General features: G+C 33.3%; 2 protein-coding genes across 2 annotated transcripts in view; both read right to left on the bottom strand.

Annotated features, from left to right (window-relative positions):
- The window catches only part of LOC124918212 (patellin-4-like), a 36,130-nt gene extending 26,115 nt beyond the window's left edge, over positions 1-10,015 (bottom strand). The window contains exon 1 of the mRNA XM_047458417.1: positions 9,912-10,015. Coding sequence (XP_047314373.1) covers positions 9,912-10,015 — 104 coding nt within the window. The remainder of the gene's footprint in view (positions 1-9,911) is intronic.
- Positions 10,016-13,003: 2,988 nt separating this feature from the next.
- LOC124918210 lies at positions 13,004-18,382 on the bottom strand. The gene is made up of 3 exons (XM_047458415.1): positions 17,643-18,382; positions 13,946-14,009; positions 13,004-13,667 (listed from the first exon to the last, which is right to left on the bottom strand). The coding sequence occupies exons 1-3, from the start codon at positions 18,380-18,382 to the stop codon at positions 13,038-13,040; spliced, it is 1,434 nt and encodes a 477-aa protein (XP_047314371.1). The 3' UTR covers positions 13,004-13,037.
- Between the last annotated feature and the right edge of the window lie 230 nt (positions 18,383-18,612).

Here is an 18,612-nt window from a genome sequence, read left to right as displayed (position 1 = left end):
ACCAGTTCATCATATAGCTCGCCTTCTGGGAAAGACTCAGCATTCGTGATCGTATCAGTAAGTATATGAGCATCCCGGACGCGAGCTGTCTTCTATGCATAGGAAATGAAGAAACCATAGATCACCTATTCGGGAGTTGTTGTATTGCTTTGGAGCTTTGGGACAGATTCTATAAAAGCCTGAAGCTGATCAGTTTCCCGAGCGAATGGAATGAAATCAAAGAAGCAGCACTACTCAAAGCCAAGGGAAATAGATTTGCAACAAGCGTGTTCAAGTGCGGCTTTAGAGCAGTGGTGTATAACATTTAGCAAGAACGAAATACAAGGGTATATGACAGAACCCGCAGGAGCATTGACGAGTTATGGAAAGATATTGTATCGGATTGCAGCGCCCTCGCGGGAACGTGGAGAAGAATTCCAAGCACGGAGCAGAACTGGAATATCTGTAGGCACTGGAATTTACCGTTTTTTAAACTCACTAGAATTGAAAGCATTGTAAACAGATAATTCATTTACGTTTTTAGTTTTTTAGCTTTTATTCAGAATATTACGACTTCAAAATCATTCTAGGCCTGTCTAGAATAATCTCTTTAATTCGTGGGTTTTTTTCCCGTTTTTGGAAATTTTTAATGAAATGACGCTAAGTCGTTTTTCTCAAAAAAAAAATAAAAAAAAATAAAAAATTATGACACGTCTAAAATTGACCCTTTTCATTTTTCAAAAAAAAAGTTTGAATTCGTGATGTCTTATCTTCCTTTCGAATTCCGAGTGGGATGAGAAATCGAAATGACAGACTTAACCAAAATTTATTTCAGTTTATTCAATTTAAATATATATAGATTTTGACTTTAAGAGTCACCACATAGTTTGCTCCATCGGAAATTAGGAAAGAATATTGAGATTTCAATTTCTGATTCGGTGCTTAATCACATGTAAAAAATGCCTATGCGCCATGTCCCACATGCTTGTTCTCAAATAGACCATCTCTACTTTGAATGAATTTGTTATTTTTGAAATCGTGATGTTTACACTTTTTTTCATTCATGAAATATATCCTCGTGTGTCTTTAAGGCAATGGTTTTTGTTTAACCTAGAATCTAGGGAATATTTATCATTATGTTCCTAAACATGCTTCTAGGCCACGAAATTTAAAAAGGTAAGAAAATTGCATTTAAAATAAACACATAACTATAACATGATAGGATAGAATTGAGCTAAAACCTAAAATTATTCTCAAAATTCAAGTTCGAATATAAAAAATCATTATTTAATGCAAGGATCATCAAGATTTTTTTATTTTTAATTGTAGTTGCATAATGAAAGTAATGTATATTATTGGGAAGAATGATAAAATATAACCAAACAGTCCCAAATAAAATATTTTGTTCATTTCTATTTAGAAAACTATTCTAAATCATATATTTTTTTTAAAAAAAAATGGTTTAAAGCAATAAAGTGATTAAATAAGCTAAATGATGCCAAATTCCAGCAAACAAACTTATGCGTTGGTGGGCCAATTTGGAAGCACGGACGGTCCAGGTGGACCGGAGGGCTACGAAATATTTTAATAAATTACTAGCATTTAGCATATGCATTTTGCACGATTAATAATATATAAAACCGTTAAAAAAAATTACGTATAACATTTTTAATTTTATTTTTAATCGTTTTAAGTTAATGGGTGGGTCAACCCACAATCCGATCCAAGTATCTATTTACTCAACATTATTTTATATATATATATATATATATATATATATATATATATATTAGTTAAAAAATTGAATGTAATGTTAAAACGTCCCGCGTTCATCAAATTTAGTGTTGAATTTAAAATATAAAGTCTTAATAGTCTAGTTGGTAAAATGTTGTACTTGTTTTTTTTTGTTAGGTTGCAAGTTCGAAACATATCTCTAGCATTTTTTATTTTATTTTTAACCGTTTTAAATTTAAAGGCGGGTCAACCCACAATCCGACTCAAGTATCCAAATTAACCACAGCTCTCGACCCGGCAATCCGGACACTTTAAAAATTAAGCAGCAGCATCATCATCATCATCATATATATATATATATATATTAGTTAGTTAAAAAGTTGAACTTATATTAATATTAAAACGTCCCGCGTTTATCAAATTTGGTGTTGAATTTAAAATATAAAGTTTTTGTAGCCTGGTTGGTTAAAAAATTGTACTTGTTTTGTTAGGTTGCAATTTTGAAACATACCTCTAGCATTTTTAATTTTATTTTTAACCGTTTTAAATTTAAAGACGGGTTAACCCACAATCCGACCCAAGTATCTAAATTAACCACAGATCTCGACCCGACAATCCGGACACCTTAAAAATTAAGCATCATTTTATATATATATATATATATATATATATATATATATATATATATATATATATATTCACTTTGTCAACATGGGTACGTATGTGTATTTAATATAATATTGTAGATTTTATTTTATAAGATAACTTTTAAGAAAGTAACCATTAATAAATATATATATATTTTTTAATGTTGCATTATTTTAGTATAAAAATACAACATGGTTTCAATATTTTATTTTTGTAAACTAATATAATAAGAAAACTAGCCAACTAAACACATAAATTCACTATGAAAAGTTCTACAGCTATTTTAGGATTTGTTCTTTTATTCCTGTTTAGTTTTTCAGGTAATTTATATTTTTAAATCTTTCTTATCATAGTAGTATAATTTGTGATATATTATTTTCTTGAGTATGTTGAGTTACACTTATAGTTGAATTCATTATTGTTTCGTGCAAGATTTTTTTACTCTAATTTCTTATTCATAACATTGTTATTAAGATTTGGTAAGAAAATACTTTTTTTTATAAGCAGGTAATGAAGTATTGTGGACGGTAAATGCAAAGTTTGCAGAGATTCCAGTGGATATACACAACTGTGATAAACCGCATTGCACTATTCTTTGCCAGAGTAAATTTGGAGGTAAGACTCAAGGGGTTTGTGAGACGGCGCCGTTAAGTTTGTGTCTATGTAGACTTTAATATTTTGTTTTTTATTTGTAATCCCTCATCTTTTTTGCAATAATAAAGTTTCTGGAGGGTTTTTGTTTATCTTAATACAATTTTATTATATGAAAGAATTATATAATATTTATTTTTACGATTATAAAAATATTATTTATAATAGTAATTGTGATGAGGATAGTGAATATATATAAATATATATAATGATATTTAAAGTAAAAAAGCACCCCAATAATAATTCACGTGTGATTATGTATTTTTTTTCATACTCTCTTGTATTATCTTTTTCTTAATTAAATTTTAAATTTTAAAAACTATAAATAAATTTTATTTTATATATTTTTTTCTTTCCTAATTATTTTTTTTCTTTCATTAATTATATATATATTTAAATGTAGTTACCTTTCTTTATTTATTTATATATATATATTATTTTTCATCATTAATTTTATATAAATATATTTTATTTTTTATTATACATTTATAATAAATATAAAATAAAAAAAAAATATATATATATATATATAAAATAATAAAATTATTTTAATAACTCAAGTGTTCTGACGGTTAAAGTGTTCACAATTTATGTTTGATACCAGGGTTCGAATTCCAAAATATTTAAATTTTGATTTTCAAGAATGCATTATTGACTATAATATATGGTGACACAACTTTTAAATAAAGGATACGATGCATATGAAAGTGTGAGCTCGTAATTAGTGATTGTTTTAACGAGCATGTGAAAATGAGAGGTCACGAGATGGAGGTCGGGTGGTTTGTCGAGTGTGAGGTCAGAATTATTGTTTGCTTTGGTGAACATTTGAAAGTGTGAGGTCATGAGATGGAGGTCGGGTGTGGGTGGTTTGTCGAGTGTGAGGTCGGAATTATTGGTTGGTTTGACGAGTATTTAAAAGTGTGAGGTCATGAGATGGAGGTCGGGTGGTTTGTCGAGTGTGAGGTCGAAATTATTGGTTGGTTTGATGAGCATTTAAAAGTGTGAGGTCATAAGATTGAGGTCGGGTGTGGGTGGTTTGTCGAGTGAGGTCGAAATTAGTGGTTGATTTGGTGAGCATTTAAAAGTATGAGGTCAAGAGATGGAGGTCAAGTGGGTGGTTTGTCGCATTTGAGGTCAACTAAGATTGGTGGGTGATTCATGAGGGGATAAAAAAGACATATGAAAAAGTGTAAGTCACAACATGATGATCAATTGATGGGTTAAGTGGGTGCATAATTTTAAATTAATTAGATTTGAATAATATTAATTTTTTCTAAAATATTTATAGATAAATAATATTTTAAATATATATTCTACTCACCAATCTTAGTCAACATCTCTTTTACTCACACTTCAACAAATCAGCAACCAATCTCAATTGATCACAGACCTCTTATCCAACGTCAAACCAACCACTAACCACCACCCGACATTTATCTCGTGACCTCACAATTTCAAATGCTCGCCAAAACAACCACTAACTCGACCTCACACTTGACAAATCACCCACCACCCGACCTCCATCTCGTGACCTCACATTTTCAAATGCTCGTCATACCAACCACTAATTCCGACCTCACACTCGACAAATCACTCACCACCCGACCTCCATCTCGTGACCTCACACTTCTAAATGCTCGTCATACCAACCACTAATTCCGACCTCACACTCGACAAATCACTCACCACCCGACCTCCATCTCGTGACCTCACACTTTTAAATGTTCGTCAAACAAACCATTAATTCTAACCTCACCCTCGACAAATCATCCACCACGCGACCTCCATCTCGTGACATTACACTTTCAAATGTTCGCCAAACCAACCATTAATTCGGACCTCACACTCGACAAACCACTCACCATCCGATCTTCATCTCGTGACCTCATGTTTTCAAATGCTCATCCTACCAACCACTAATTCCGACCTCACACTCGACAAACCAACCACCACCCGACCTCCATCTCGAGACCTCAGACTTTCAAATGTTCGACAAACCAACCACTAATTCCGACCTCACACTCGACAAACCACCCACCACCCGATCTCCCATCTTGTGACCTCACATTTTCAAATGCTCGTCATACCAACCACTAATTCCGACCTCACACACTCGACAAACCACCCACCACCCGACCTCCATCTCGTGACCTCACACTTTCAAATGTTCGACAAACCAACCACTAATTCCGACCTCACACTCGACAAACCACCCACCACCCGACCTCTCATCTCGTGACCTCACATTTTCAAATGCTCGTCATACCAACCACTAATTCCGACCTCACACACTCGACAAACCTCCCACCACCCAACCTCCATCTCGAGACCTCAGACTTTCAAATGCTCATCATACCAACCACTAATTCTGACCTCACACTCGACAAACCACCCACCACCCGACCTCCATCTCGAAACCTCAGAGTTTCAAATATTCGCCAAACCAACACTAATTTTGCCCTCACATTTTCAGATGTCTATCATTTGTTTAAAAGTTGCACCATCTTGAAAATATAAATTTGCATGTTTTGGGATTCAAACTCTGATTTTCAACATGAAATGTGAACACTTAAATCGCTAGACCACTTATAATTGTTGAAATAATTTTATTATTTTGTGTATGTATATATATTTTTTATTTAATATTTATTACCAATTAGTTAATTTTTATATAAACTTAAAAGTTATTTATACTCATAAAGAAAATAATATATATATATATGAGAGAAAAAATATTTGATAAAAGATAAAATGTATTTATATAAAATTAATGATGAAAAATAATATAATATATATAAGGTAATAAATAAATATAAAATTATCAATGTAGGTGCATTTATAAAAAAAAATTGTTTATATATATATATATATATATATATATATATATATATAAAAAAAAAATATAAAAATTTATGAAGATATGTGTGTTTATAACAAAATTGTTTATATCTTAAATTAATATTAATATGTATAATTTTTTAGATAATATATGGTAATGAAATATAATATATATATATATATATTTTATATAATATATATATATATAATAATAAATAAAATTTAATTAAGAAAGATAAAGTAAGAGAGATGAAGGAAAAAAACTGTTGACATTGATTAATGTGGTGATAGTAAACATTATAATATATATATATATATATATATATATATATATATTATATATATATATATATATTTATTATATATATATATATAAATTAATATGTTATGTAATATTATATATTTTAATATAAAAGTTATTGTTAAAAAAATATTTTATATTATTAGTATGAAAAAATATATTGTTCTTATCAATATTAAATAATATGTCTAAAAAATTTATTATTAACAAATGAGATCACCTTAAGTGTTCTAGTGAATGAAACATCATTAAAATGCGTTTTTGAATTATTAAAATGTCTATTTGAAAATCATCAAATGGACATGGATGATTTTATATATTACTATATTGTAAGTTGATTGATAATGCCAGGTTTCATGGGCTATAGGAACATGGAGATGTCTAAGTTATTTACATATATGTGTATGAAGGATACATGTAAGACTGACCACCTTAAGATTTTTCAAAAGTTGTAGAGTTTTGAGTTAAACCATGTTTAGTAGATTCCTCAAACATGAGTATGTTATTATCCCACTTGATGATTGGTATTTCTTTAACATTGTTAAACATTTTCCATAAAAGAGAGTTATAAAAGCATTTGTTAGGATTACTAAAAGTTGAGTGGGAGCAATAGTCATACAAGACTGGAGAAGTCTTATTGCTTCATGTATAATGTGATACATTGAAAAGAAATGGTGTCTCAGTCTTATTGCTTCATGTATAATGTGATACATTGAAAAGAAATGGTGTCTCAGTCTTATTGCTTCATGTATAATGTGATACATTGAAAAGAAATGGTGTCTCGGCCACTTGAAGGGAAAGAATTGAAAATGCATGGAAATGCTCGGATGGATTATTTGAATCATTCGTTTTATTGACAGCTCAAACTCATAAATTCGAAACACATATTTGATAAATGATATGAATGTCACCATATTGTCAAATAAGACATTAAGAGACAAAGGTATTTTATATTGCACACTTGTTTAAGGGCAAGTGGGAGATTGAAGGAATTGTGTCATTTAATTCAATGTGCAATGACTAAACTTGGGTAGGACAATTAACGGAAATAATTTAATCTAATTATTTTAGGAGTCGCAATGCTTTGCTAGAAGCCAACTACGATTAATGGGGTTAAACATATAGCTATTATAATTGAGTCATATGAGGTCAACACTTAGAGTTGACGGAATAGATTAAAAGGAATGATTTCTAATTATTAGTAAATATATTAGATATTATTAATAATTAGAAATATTCATCTCAACACTTATATGAAATAAAACAATTATTAATGGTAAAAATAATTTCGAAAATGGAAGGCGAAATATCAAAGATTGTCTTTTGATATTCCCAAAATGGAAAAGGAACGCTTATAATTAGAAAATGGATAGTCCCTTGAATTCTTCTATTTTTCCATCTCTCATTTTAATCAAACGAGAGATGGAAGGATTTTAATACGATATATATTTTGTTTCCAATAGACAATAATATTGTATATGTTGTTCTTTTGTCCTAGCAATAGAAGGCAATAAGATCTAAACGAACTCGTGTGGACGGAATAGATGAGCAACACGTGCGGCTCTCATTTTTTATACTGCGAGATCTAATGAGTTCACCCATCAAAAGTATAACTTAATGAAGTATATCTTTAGTTGATCGATTATGCATGAATATCCTAATTATATATTTAGATTAGATCTTTTTCCACAACATGTATCTAATGAAAAATCTAAAAAAACATGTTTTAAGAATTGGTCTTGTACCGAGATAATTTTTTCATTCAACATCATATACTAAAATGAATCTTGTTAGGTCAGTCTACTATTGATAATCTGTGACACTATTATGCGGATGTGAGTTAGTATTTATTTTCAATTTATATGAACACATTGAATCACTCTTAATATTTTATTAATTGTTTTAAGATAAATATTGATACTCCTAACATGCATCTTTATCGGAGTCTCATGTGTTACTCGTGAGCTACCCGAACAACAAATATAAAACTCGAGCTCGATCAAACTGTGTTCGAGTCGAGCTTTGAACGAGCTACTCACGAGCAGCTTGACTCATTTACACCCCTATATCGGACTATGCTATATTAAGACATGAATGAATTAGGGGACAAATGGAGGTCCGATAATAGAAAAATAAAAAACACATTGTCCCACATGAGAATAATTTGAATGCAACTTAAGCACACACCAAACGCACAAGGGGCACAAGAAGATTAAGAATGGTTGTTTACCTACCCCTCCTTTACCGTGCTTTTAAGACTGTTCATATCTAAAAACTTGTTAGTAAATAAATTTTAAATATGTTTATCATTATGGGAGCTAAGTATTTTTCTCAATTATAACAAGAAATAGTAATTAAGACATTTTGTTCACAAAATTTTTGGTGTGCATATTTAAAAATTAAAAATTAATGTGTGTGATTTAATCAATTTAGGAGTAAAGAGATGAGAATCGACCAACTTACTAAGATGCCTTTCTTGAAACTCGAAGACGATGAAACTCGAAGACGAAAAGACAAAACAGTCGATCTTGAAACTCAAAAACCTCCGACAAAAGAATGTAGAACTTTGTAAGTTAGTACACCAATTAGTCTATGAACAAGCAGCTTGTGAAGGTAAAAGATTAACTGATCAAACAACTAATGAAGCTAGAAGATTGATAAAATAATTTCGCAATGGAGGGAAAATTGTTAGATACTTAGGCACTCCATCTTCTATCATTTTAGATTTTATTGGTCTAATAAGTATGTTAAATTCAGATGTAGAAGAATATGAAGATAACTGAGATGAAGACAAAACATGTATTTTTTAAAACTATCTTCTTGTCTTCTTTTTTTTATCTTGAGTTGAAGGATGTGTTGTTGTGTTGAAAAAAAAATAGATATATTAGTGTTAAAATATTGGTTTGTTGGCACTACAACATAACATATTTTCGGCGACCCTTATATGCCAACGCATATTAAGCGTAGCTAAAAATCAAAAGAAACAAAAATTTTGCCAACCCTTATACATACAACAACCTTTATTAATTTTTGATATACATACTTGATAAATTCATTATTTAATCTCACTCTAAATTGCTTATATATATAAGTTGATCTCTACCTTCGGATTACATCTTCGGATTACATGTGGATAGTATTTTTCTCATTGGATCTGTAATATGTATTTACAAAATCAAAGACTATTATGCTCTTCTCCTTTCTATCAATTGAGTGATTCACACACTAATAATTATCCATAAGTTTGAACTTTTTCATACCTTTGTAACTCAATAATGATTTTTTGAGACTGTTGTTTATATCTTACTGCAATTCGAATCTATGTATATATTTATAAACATGTGATCTTCAGTCGGTAAGTGTTGATGATACTCCAGTTCTATTGATTGATTTGCATAAAGTAAGATACCTTGTTTCAATATACATGGTAATTAGATTTGAATGGATAAAGATGAGTTGCAATGTTTTTTCTTGGCTCTTAACTTAAGAAGCTATTATAGGTTTTGAAATTTGATCAATATTCCCATTGTTCTTGTTTTTGTTTATCTTTCTTTTATAGATCACATGTTCTCTCTTTAGTCTATCTGCTAATTCCTTCAATCTTGAGATATGCTCTTTATTGTTTCAATATTTGGAAAGTAGGAGAACGAAGAACAGAGGAAATGGTTATGCTGGATCTTCGGTCGTTTTTCGTTTCAGCCCTCAACGACAATCCTATGTTTGGTCCTTCTTCTTCAACATAATCCTTCTTTTCTCTTACCAATTTGATTTACTTACTATCCCCAATTTGATTGTTTTTCTTTCTAATGGCTTTGTGAATCTCTGTTGGTTGTCTTCATTAACTCCAACAGCAGTGGTCGGCATGGCCCTAGGTTGAAAAGTCGTCTTCAGGAATTGATGGGTGAACAGGTTCTTCCCTCTATCCCTATCTCAAATGGGTATCCATTTGATTGGTTAATGTAGACGACAAATAAATCAAAACTTATTTGAAGTAGAACTTGGAATTTGGGTTTGAATCTAGATCATACTTTTATATATATATTGAAATGGTAGCAATTGAAGCCATCAATTTTTAATTGTTACTAATTTATGTTTGTCTTAGTTCATATTTTAATTAGTGAAGTCTCATGAATGATCTTAATTTGTAAATCTTCAGGTTTTTTATCTTAAACTCTGTGAATCCTTATGAGTTTGTTCAGTATGAATTGTGGTAAGATTCATGCCTATAAACTGTTTGCAGAAATGCATGTACATTATAAAAACTTTAGAAATTTGCATGTTGCAGGAGGTGATAGTGCAGTAGGTTGGGTTTTGGGATGTCTCGGTACAGGCAACGACCTTTCAAGAACTTTTGGTTGGGTAATGCACTTTTCAAATCATCTACTGTTTTAAGTTTTAACATCTATACTATAATTTACTTGAACATTCTTTCAATTTGTCTTAACCAGGGTGGTGTAATCCCTATTAACTGAAAATCCGTAGTCAAGAAGACTCACGACAATGCCTGCACAGGCAAACTCTGTTGTTTGGACAGGCAAGTCTCTCATATGAATATAGGAAAGAACAATGGAATCTGATTGCATGTTAAAGCATAAGTATTGATCAAAATGGGGTGGTAGAAGTATGTTCTTCAGCGTTTTCAATTTTTTCGTCTTATTCTGTATTGATAGAAGATATCTATTAGCCAAACATTTAGTCCTTCCTCTTATGTTCTTAACAGATTGTTGGAACTCCCAATTACATGTGCCCTGAGGTTGATGTATGTATGAGATTTAGAAAAATGAGAAACCTCTTTGTATCTGTTTTTTCTTGATCGATGGTAAATTTTTGTTTCTGCCATTTCTCTGAGATAGTCTTTGGGTGAACTTCACTAAATCTACTTTATTTTTGTAGTTAATTTTGTAGTTGACAACTTCCGATCTCAATGTCTATTGAGAAGCTTGTGGATCCGCCTTATTCTCTTAAGTAAGTTGAAGAATATTCATTGAATCAGGTTGATACTGGAGAGACGATTCTCTCTGGCTATAGATACTAGTTAAGTCATTAAACATGGTTAATTGCATTTGAAATTGCGCAATTCCTACATTTGTATTTACATAACTTATTGTCATGTGTATTTTCTAGACTCTTAAAGTTCTTGTCTTTTTATCCTTGTCTCAGATATATGACTTAAATATTTTTGTTGTAGAGTAGAACAAATTCTATTTCATCGAACCCTTTGGAGCCTATGAACATCACATTTGTAAGTGCAATATATAGATAGATTTATTTCAACTTGTTAGAATTTGTCGTGTGATTAATTATTCATCAGTGTTTATCATATCACTCCATTAATGTTTAATGGTTTTGTTGGTGAGCAGCTTTTCGACAAGAATAGTAATCATCACAAACATGTTCTTTACATACGTAGCCAGAGTTCACTCGCATGGAGCCTGCCCGGAATAATTCTGCAAAGTTGGAAATAAACGGGAATCTAATGTTTTTTTATTTGAACATTAGAACATTAATAAAAAGTGTAATATGGTAATTAATTTTTATTTATTAGACTATGATATTATTTTATGATAAAATATTGTAGAGAAAATTTATGTTTTTTTTATTATTTAAATTGTCAATAATGAATAGGAAATGTTGTTTTAAATGTTTTTAATGATTATTTAATTTAAAACAAAAATTAAAATTGTTAAAAATTATATGGGATTTTGGCGACGCTTAAATTCATGTTACCGGCGCTTAAATAAGCATTGTTATAACTTGCACCGACTATGCTTATGGCGACGCAAGAATAAGGGTCGGTGATATTTTTGGTGACACTTTTAAGGGTTGACATAAGTCTTTTGAAGGGTCGCCTGAAGTCTTTTTTGTTGTAGTGTGGTTGTCTTTATTTGTAGTTGTAGGTTGATCACATACAATTGGAAGATGAAGACTTCTTGAGAAATTTGTTACTTTTATTAATAGTTATATAGATCTTGAACTTATTTTAGATTTAGAAGACATATAAACTTTGTTAAACATTTAGTATAAATTTCAACTTGAGTCTTTTGTGGTGATATTATTATTTGAATATTTGAATTTAAAAATTACAGATTTTGAATGTTATGATTAAAAAATTGTAAGATGTTATTTTATTTTTGTTGAAAAATATCCTGATAAGCTGATATGCATTATATCTTGTTACCATTTATTTTATACATGGTAACAAGATATAACACGGTCTCTATTATTTAATCATGCCGAACTTTTCATATTCGTTTATCATTGTATATTTAGTAAAAGTGAGGGAGGTTTTAGTGAACGTGGGCGACCGTATTCCATTTTGCTTACAAGTGATCAATGGTAACAGCAAGAAGGTTAATGGTAACTGTATACAGGGCCTAGGACAGCCCATTTAATAAAAATTTAAGATAGTTAATTAAATTTATTAAGTATTTAGATAGAATATGTTGTAGCCTAATGGCTCGTGTTAAAACTTAAGATTATTTCTTGAGAATCTTTAGATAATTTGTTTATCATTATTAACTCAAGGAAATAAGATATTAATGGGATTGAATTGATACTTCTGTAAACAAAACTAAAAATTTGTAGAATGATTTCAGTTGACATTGAATTGTGAAAAATAATAACAAAATAACTTATAAGAAAAAATTTAATTGAATTAATAAAAGATTTTGTATTAAATTCTTTTAAATCTCTCTTAAAAGTATTTGTTCTCAAAACAATATTGGCAGTTTCTCTCCATACAAGTCACAATCTACACAAATTTATTACTTAACCAAATATATCAAGATCATTACAACTATAGATTAGTGAAACTCTAGATGATGATGGTTTTATTTGAAAACAGAACTTGAAGAAGAAGAAAAAGAAAGACATGATATTGAACAACTCACTTGACAAGACCAAGATTAAGGATACCCCAAGAAGTGTTTGGCCAAGACTTGTCTTTAGACTTCATAAGAACAACTCTAGCCCAAGCAATCCACCCTTCCCAAGTCACCCTCTTATCCCACGGGCTTCCCCATTCCAACATCAACTTTACTCCTTTCTCGGCCTCCATCTCTGCTTCCTCGAATCTCCCCTGTCCTGCATACACTTGACCTAGAACCACATGAGGTTCTCCCACGAATGGATTCTTCAATATAGAATCAAGCAGCAGCTTTTCAACCTTCTCCTTCTTCTCATTTCCACCATTGCAGACTGCTTCCCAGTATAATTCCCTACCAGCTATTTGCTCCTCTGAATCTAATACTCTAGTGCAGTAATTGAAGACAGGAGGGATTACCAGCTTCAGTTCTTCATCTCTGTCTTTTATTGATTCTGTTTCAGATTGATTTGAATTGCACATCCTTTGTTGGATGAAAATCTCTTCTTCTCTTACCAGCAGACTGTAGATTGCTCCCATTCGGGATACCGAATTCATCCATAGCCCTGGTTTCCCATTTCCTGGCCATATTCCGGCATCCCAGTCGTTTTCTGAAAATTCCATTCTTCCATTTGTGTTTCCAAACAAAATATCCTGCCAACAAAAAAAAAATGTTCAAATATATTGCCTTACAAGCATTACTTCCTTTTAAATTGCGTGTGAGCTTTAATTGTGAAAAAAATCATTACATTACTAATGTAACATTCTTTATAGCAAAATGATAAGTGTCTTGTGATTCGAAAATGGATGTAGGTCCGTTTTTATCGAATTACTACAAATATTATGTTTTCGTTCTTTAGTTGCTTTTTTTCGATTCCACAGTTGTTTGCCCACCAACAAAAAAAAATGACTCGTGTTATTAAGTTTCTTGCCTGAAATCCGTAGAATTGATCGCTGAAATCCGCCATGGTGATCAATAGGAAAATCGCCACGAGCCTGTTACACAATAAACTCAAATAACGGTCAGCCATATTTTAAATAATAAATTGAATGTCTTTAATGGTGGAGATCTCAAACGTTTCAAACGTTTTAGCAGTTTTAGTAATCATGGTCAGCCTTAAATGTTGATGTTACAGTTTTTGTCTTTAATATTTGTTTTTATTTCTTGTACGTTTTGTTTTCTGTTAAGAGACTATAAATAAAGGTCTGTGTGCTGAATATGAGGTAAGAGAGAAAAGAATAATAAAAAAGTTTTGTTTCAGTCAAGAAATCCTCAAGAGTCTTTCTATCTCCTCTTCCTCCAATAGTTTATTTTTCTCAAATTGGTATCAGAGCGCCATGGCAAACAAAGCGCTGGGGCAAATACCACTGCCGCGACTCACCAAAACCAACTTTGATAATTGGAGTATTCAGATGCGAGCTTTACTCGGTGCACAAGACGTATGGGAAGTAGTTGAAGATGGTTATGAAGAACCAGCTGAAACAGGAAATCTTTCGGCGACTCAGTTGAGGGCGTTGAAAGAAACACGAATGAAAGATAAGACCGCTCTCTACCTTTTGTTTCAAGCGGTGGACGAGTCGGGTTTCGAGAAAATTGCAGGTGCAGAAAACTCGAAGGCAGCGTGGGACATTTTAGAAAAGGTTTTCAAGGGTGCCGATCGAGTTAAACAAGTGCGACTTCAAACTCTTCGAGGCGAACTGGAGGCCATGAAGATGAAGGAGTCAGAAGGAATTTCTACCTACATCACACGTGTGCAAACAGTGGTGAATCAACTCAAACGCAATGGAGAAACCCTCTCCGATGCAAGAGTTGTGGAGAAGATTCTACGGTCATTGACCGAGAATTTCGAAAACGTCGTTTGTGCAATCGAGGAATCAAAGAGTCTGGAAGAGATGACCGTTGATGATCTTGCTGGTTCTCTTGAAGAGGTACTTTATTACATTCATTGATGACTATACAAGAAAAACTTGGGTTTATTTTTTGAAAGAAAAATCGGAAGCATTCGAGGCATTCAAGAAATTCAAGGTATTAGTGGAGAAGACGACTGGTTTTTTCATCAAGGCCATACGGTCAGATAGAGGAGGAGAGTACATATCAACCGCTTTCACAGTCTATTGCGAGGAACAAGGGATCAAAAGATTTTTAACGGCGCCATACTCACCCCAGCAAAATGGCGTGGCCGAGAGGAAAAATCGGACTATCATCGACATGGTTCGGTCTATGATGAAGAGCAAAAACATGCCGAAAGAGTTTTGGGCAGAAGCGGTGCAATGTGCCGTGTATGTCCAAAATCGATGCCCGCACGCAAAATTGGCGGATCTAACACCACAAGAAGCTTGGAGCGGACAAAAACCGACCGTATCACATTTAAAGGTATTTGGTAGTGTGGCCTACGCGCATATACCAGATCAAAGAAGAACCAAACTAGATGATAAGAGCAAAAAATACATCTTCATCGGATATGACGAGAAAACGAAGGCCTTCAAGTTATTCGACCCAATTGAAAAGAAGGTGGTCGTAAGCCGAGATGTGCAGGTGAATGAAGAAAGTGCATGGGATTGGAATAACCAAAAGGAGGAATCTCAACAGGAAGAAAAAGGAGAGCCATCAACCACTAAACCGATATTAGCACCAACAACCTCTCAAACATCTGATGATGAAGACGAGCCCAAACAACCGAAGATGCGAAGTTTACAAGACTTATACGAGTCAACAAGTGAAGCACACTTGGTGTGTCTTTTGGCAGATGTAGAGAGCATCATTTTTGAAGAGGCAGTGAGAGATAAGAAATGGAAAGACGCGATGGATGAAGAGATACGGGCAATCGAAAGAAATGAAACTTGGGAGTTGGCGGAGTTGCCGGATGGATGTCGAGCTATCGGAGTGAAATGGGTTTACAAGAAAAAGATGAATGCCCTAGGTGAGATAGAAAGGTACAAGGCACGCCTTGTTGCAAAAGGGTATAGACAAAAAGCTGGGATCGACTACGATGAAGTCTTTGCCCCAGTAGCAAGAATGGAGACAATCCGGCTTCTTTTATCTCAAGCGGCACATTTCAAATGGTCGATCTATCAGATGGATGTGAAATCAGCATTTTTAAATGGTGTGCTTGAAGAGGAAGTATTTGTGGAGCAACCACCCGGGTACACGAAAGTCGGGAAGGAGAGTAAAGTGCTGAAGCTAAAAAAAGCGCTATATGGGCTAAAGCAAGCGCCTCGAGCATGGAACACCCGAATCGACACCTACTTCAAGAAGAACGGATTCATACAATGTCCCTACGAACATGCATTGTACGCAAAGAAAGACGAAGGTAACCTGTTGTTAGTAGCTCTCTATGTTGATGATCTTATATTCATGGGGAACAATGATAAGATGATACAAGACTTTAAAATCGCTATGACTCGGGAGTTCGAAATGACAGATTTAGGGCTAATGAAATATTTCCTTGGTCTTGAGGTAAGACAGGGAAAATCTGGAATATTTGTGTCCCAAGAGGCATATGCAAAAGACATTCTGAAAAAGAATAAGATGGAAGAATGCAACCCAGTAGCAACACCAATGGAACTCGGAACAAAACTCTCTAAATTTGAGGGAGGAGATCGTACGGATGCCAACAAATATCGAAGTTTAGTCGGAAGTCTACGATATCTCACATGCACAAGGCCTGACATTGCGTATAGTGTCGGCATAGTAAGCCGATTCATGGAGGAACCGAACTACACGCATTTGAAGGCTATTAAAAGAATTCTTCGATACATCCGAGGAACGTCGTCACTCGGGTTACTATACTCCGAGACAAAGGAATACAAGTTGATCGGTTATTCCGATAGTGATTGGTGTGGAGATATAGATGATCGAAAAAGTACATCGGGATATGTGTTTTATATGGGAGACACAGCTTTTACATGGCTCTCAAAGAAGCAACCAATAGTGACATTGTCAACATGTGAGGCAGAGTATGTGGCAGCATCCTGGTGTGTGTGTCACGCAATATGGCTAAGAAGTCTACTGAACGAACTACAAATCCAGCAACACGAAGCAACTGAAATACGAGTCGACAACAAATCAGCAATTGAGTTGGCAAGGAATCCGGTGCACCATGAGAGGAGCAAGCATATCGATGTTCGTTTCCATTTTATACGGGAACATGTGAAGGAAGGTAAAGTGCGATTAAGTCATGTTGCGAGTCGTGATCAAGTGGCGGATATTTTTACAAAGGCGCTACCAACTGTGTTGTTCGAAAATTTCAAGAGGATGATCGGAATGAAAGATGGAAAAGATTTGAGTTTAAGGGAGGAATTTGTTACACAATAAACTCAAATAACGGTCAGCCATATTTTAAATAATAAATTGAATGTCTTTAATGGTGGAGATCTCAAACGTTTCAAACGTTTTAGCAGTTTTAGTAATCATGGTCAGCCTTAAATGTTGATGTTACAGTTTTTGTCTTTAATATTTGTTTTTATTTCTTGTACGTTTTGTTTTCTGTTAAGAGACTATAAATAAAGGTCTGTGTGCTGAATATGAGGTAAGAGAGAAAAGAATAATAAAAAAGTTTTGTTTCAGTTAAGAAATCCTCAAGAGTCTTTCTATCTCCTCTTCCTCCAATAGTTTATTTTTCTCAGAGCCTTCGTGAGATTCGAACATCTTCCCCTGTTTTGATATGCTTGAGTATGACCCCATCTGATGGCACAAGCGACTGGATCTTTTTCCTCCACGGTTCATCGTCATCGAACAACCGCTTCTCCTTTGCATTGCTCACCGAAATTTCCGACAGTTTCAGGTGCTCGACAAGTTCAGAATCCACGTATTTGAACAAGAGATCGTCGTGGATTAAGGTTTGTCGAGGAATAATGCAGAAGAGGTGTATGAGGCGTTCGGCTTCTGGTCCCACGTGGCCGCGAACTACGTCGCGGCCAGTAGTGGGATCGAATATCGCGAGGTTAGTGTAGGAGTTGGAATATGCGGAGTGGAAAAGACCGCATAGACAAACTGCATTTTGCACACCCCATATTTTTAGAATCCGGTAGACACCCATAAGGTGTCCAAGGAAATTTCCATGTTTGTGCCAGCATTCTCCGGCACCAACTGACCGGAGAACTGACACAAATGATGGAAGTTTCTCGTCGATGGCCTCAAGCTCTCCCCGAAGGAAAGGACGTGAAGAATCCAATAGGGTCTTGAGATATTGGTCGTTACGAGGGGTTACCAAAGAAGATGATATTGTGATGTATTTTTGTGTTTCTTTCCGTGTTAGAGAGATTGTCGCGTTGTTGTGATTGAAGTATTTGCGATTATTTGGGCTTTGTCCCAAACATTCGAGTTTGTTTGATGTGTAGTTGAATCTGAATGCCAAAACGTTATGCATTCTTGTTTGAAAAAAATGTGATTTGAGAACTAGATGTAAAATTAATTGTACATGAGTATGGTTTTTATGTCAAATCTGAATTTCAAGAAGAAAATAAACTACTCATTTTATTGCACAAAACAGTTGACTTGTCTTAATAAAATCTGAATTTCAAGAAGAAAATAAACTACTCATTTTATTGCACAAAACAGTTGACTTGTTTTAATAAATAAAAAAAAAATCTTAATGAT

This window comes from Impatiens glandulifera, unplaced genomic scaffold, assembly GCF_907164915.1.
Source record: "Impatiens glandulifera unplaced genomic scaffold, dImpGla2.1, whole genome shotgun sequence".
NCBI classification, from domain to species: domain Eukaryota; kingdom Viridiplantae; phylum Streptophyta; class Magnoliopsida; order Ericales; family Balsaminaceae; genus Impatiens; species Impatiens glandulifera.
Note: the sequence above shows the minus strand (reverse complement) of the source record. Positions and strands in the feature narration are given on the sequence as shown.

Coding starts and splice junctions, on each gene's coding strand:
- LOC124918210 (XM_047458415.1), bottom strand. CDS start 18,382: ATGCATAACGTTTTGGCATTCAGATTCAACTACACATCAAACAAACTC. Junction 14,010..17,642: donor GATGTTCGAATCTCACGAAG/GCTCTGAGAAAA, acceptor ATTGTGTAACAG/GCTCGTGGCGATTTTCCTAT. Junction 13,668..13,945: donor ATCAATTCTACGGATTTCAG/GCAAGAAACTTA, acceptor TTTTGTTGGCAG/GATATTTTGTTTGGAAACAC.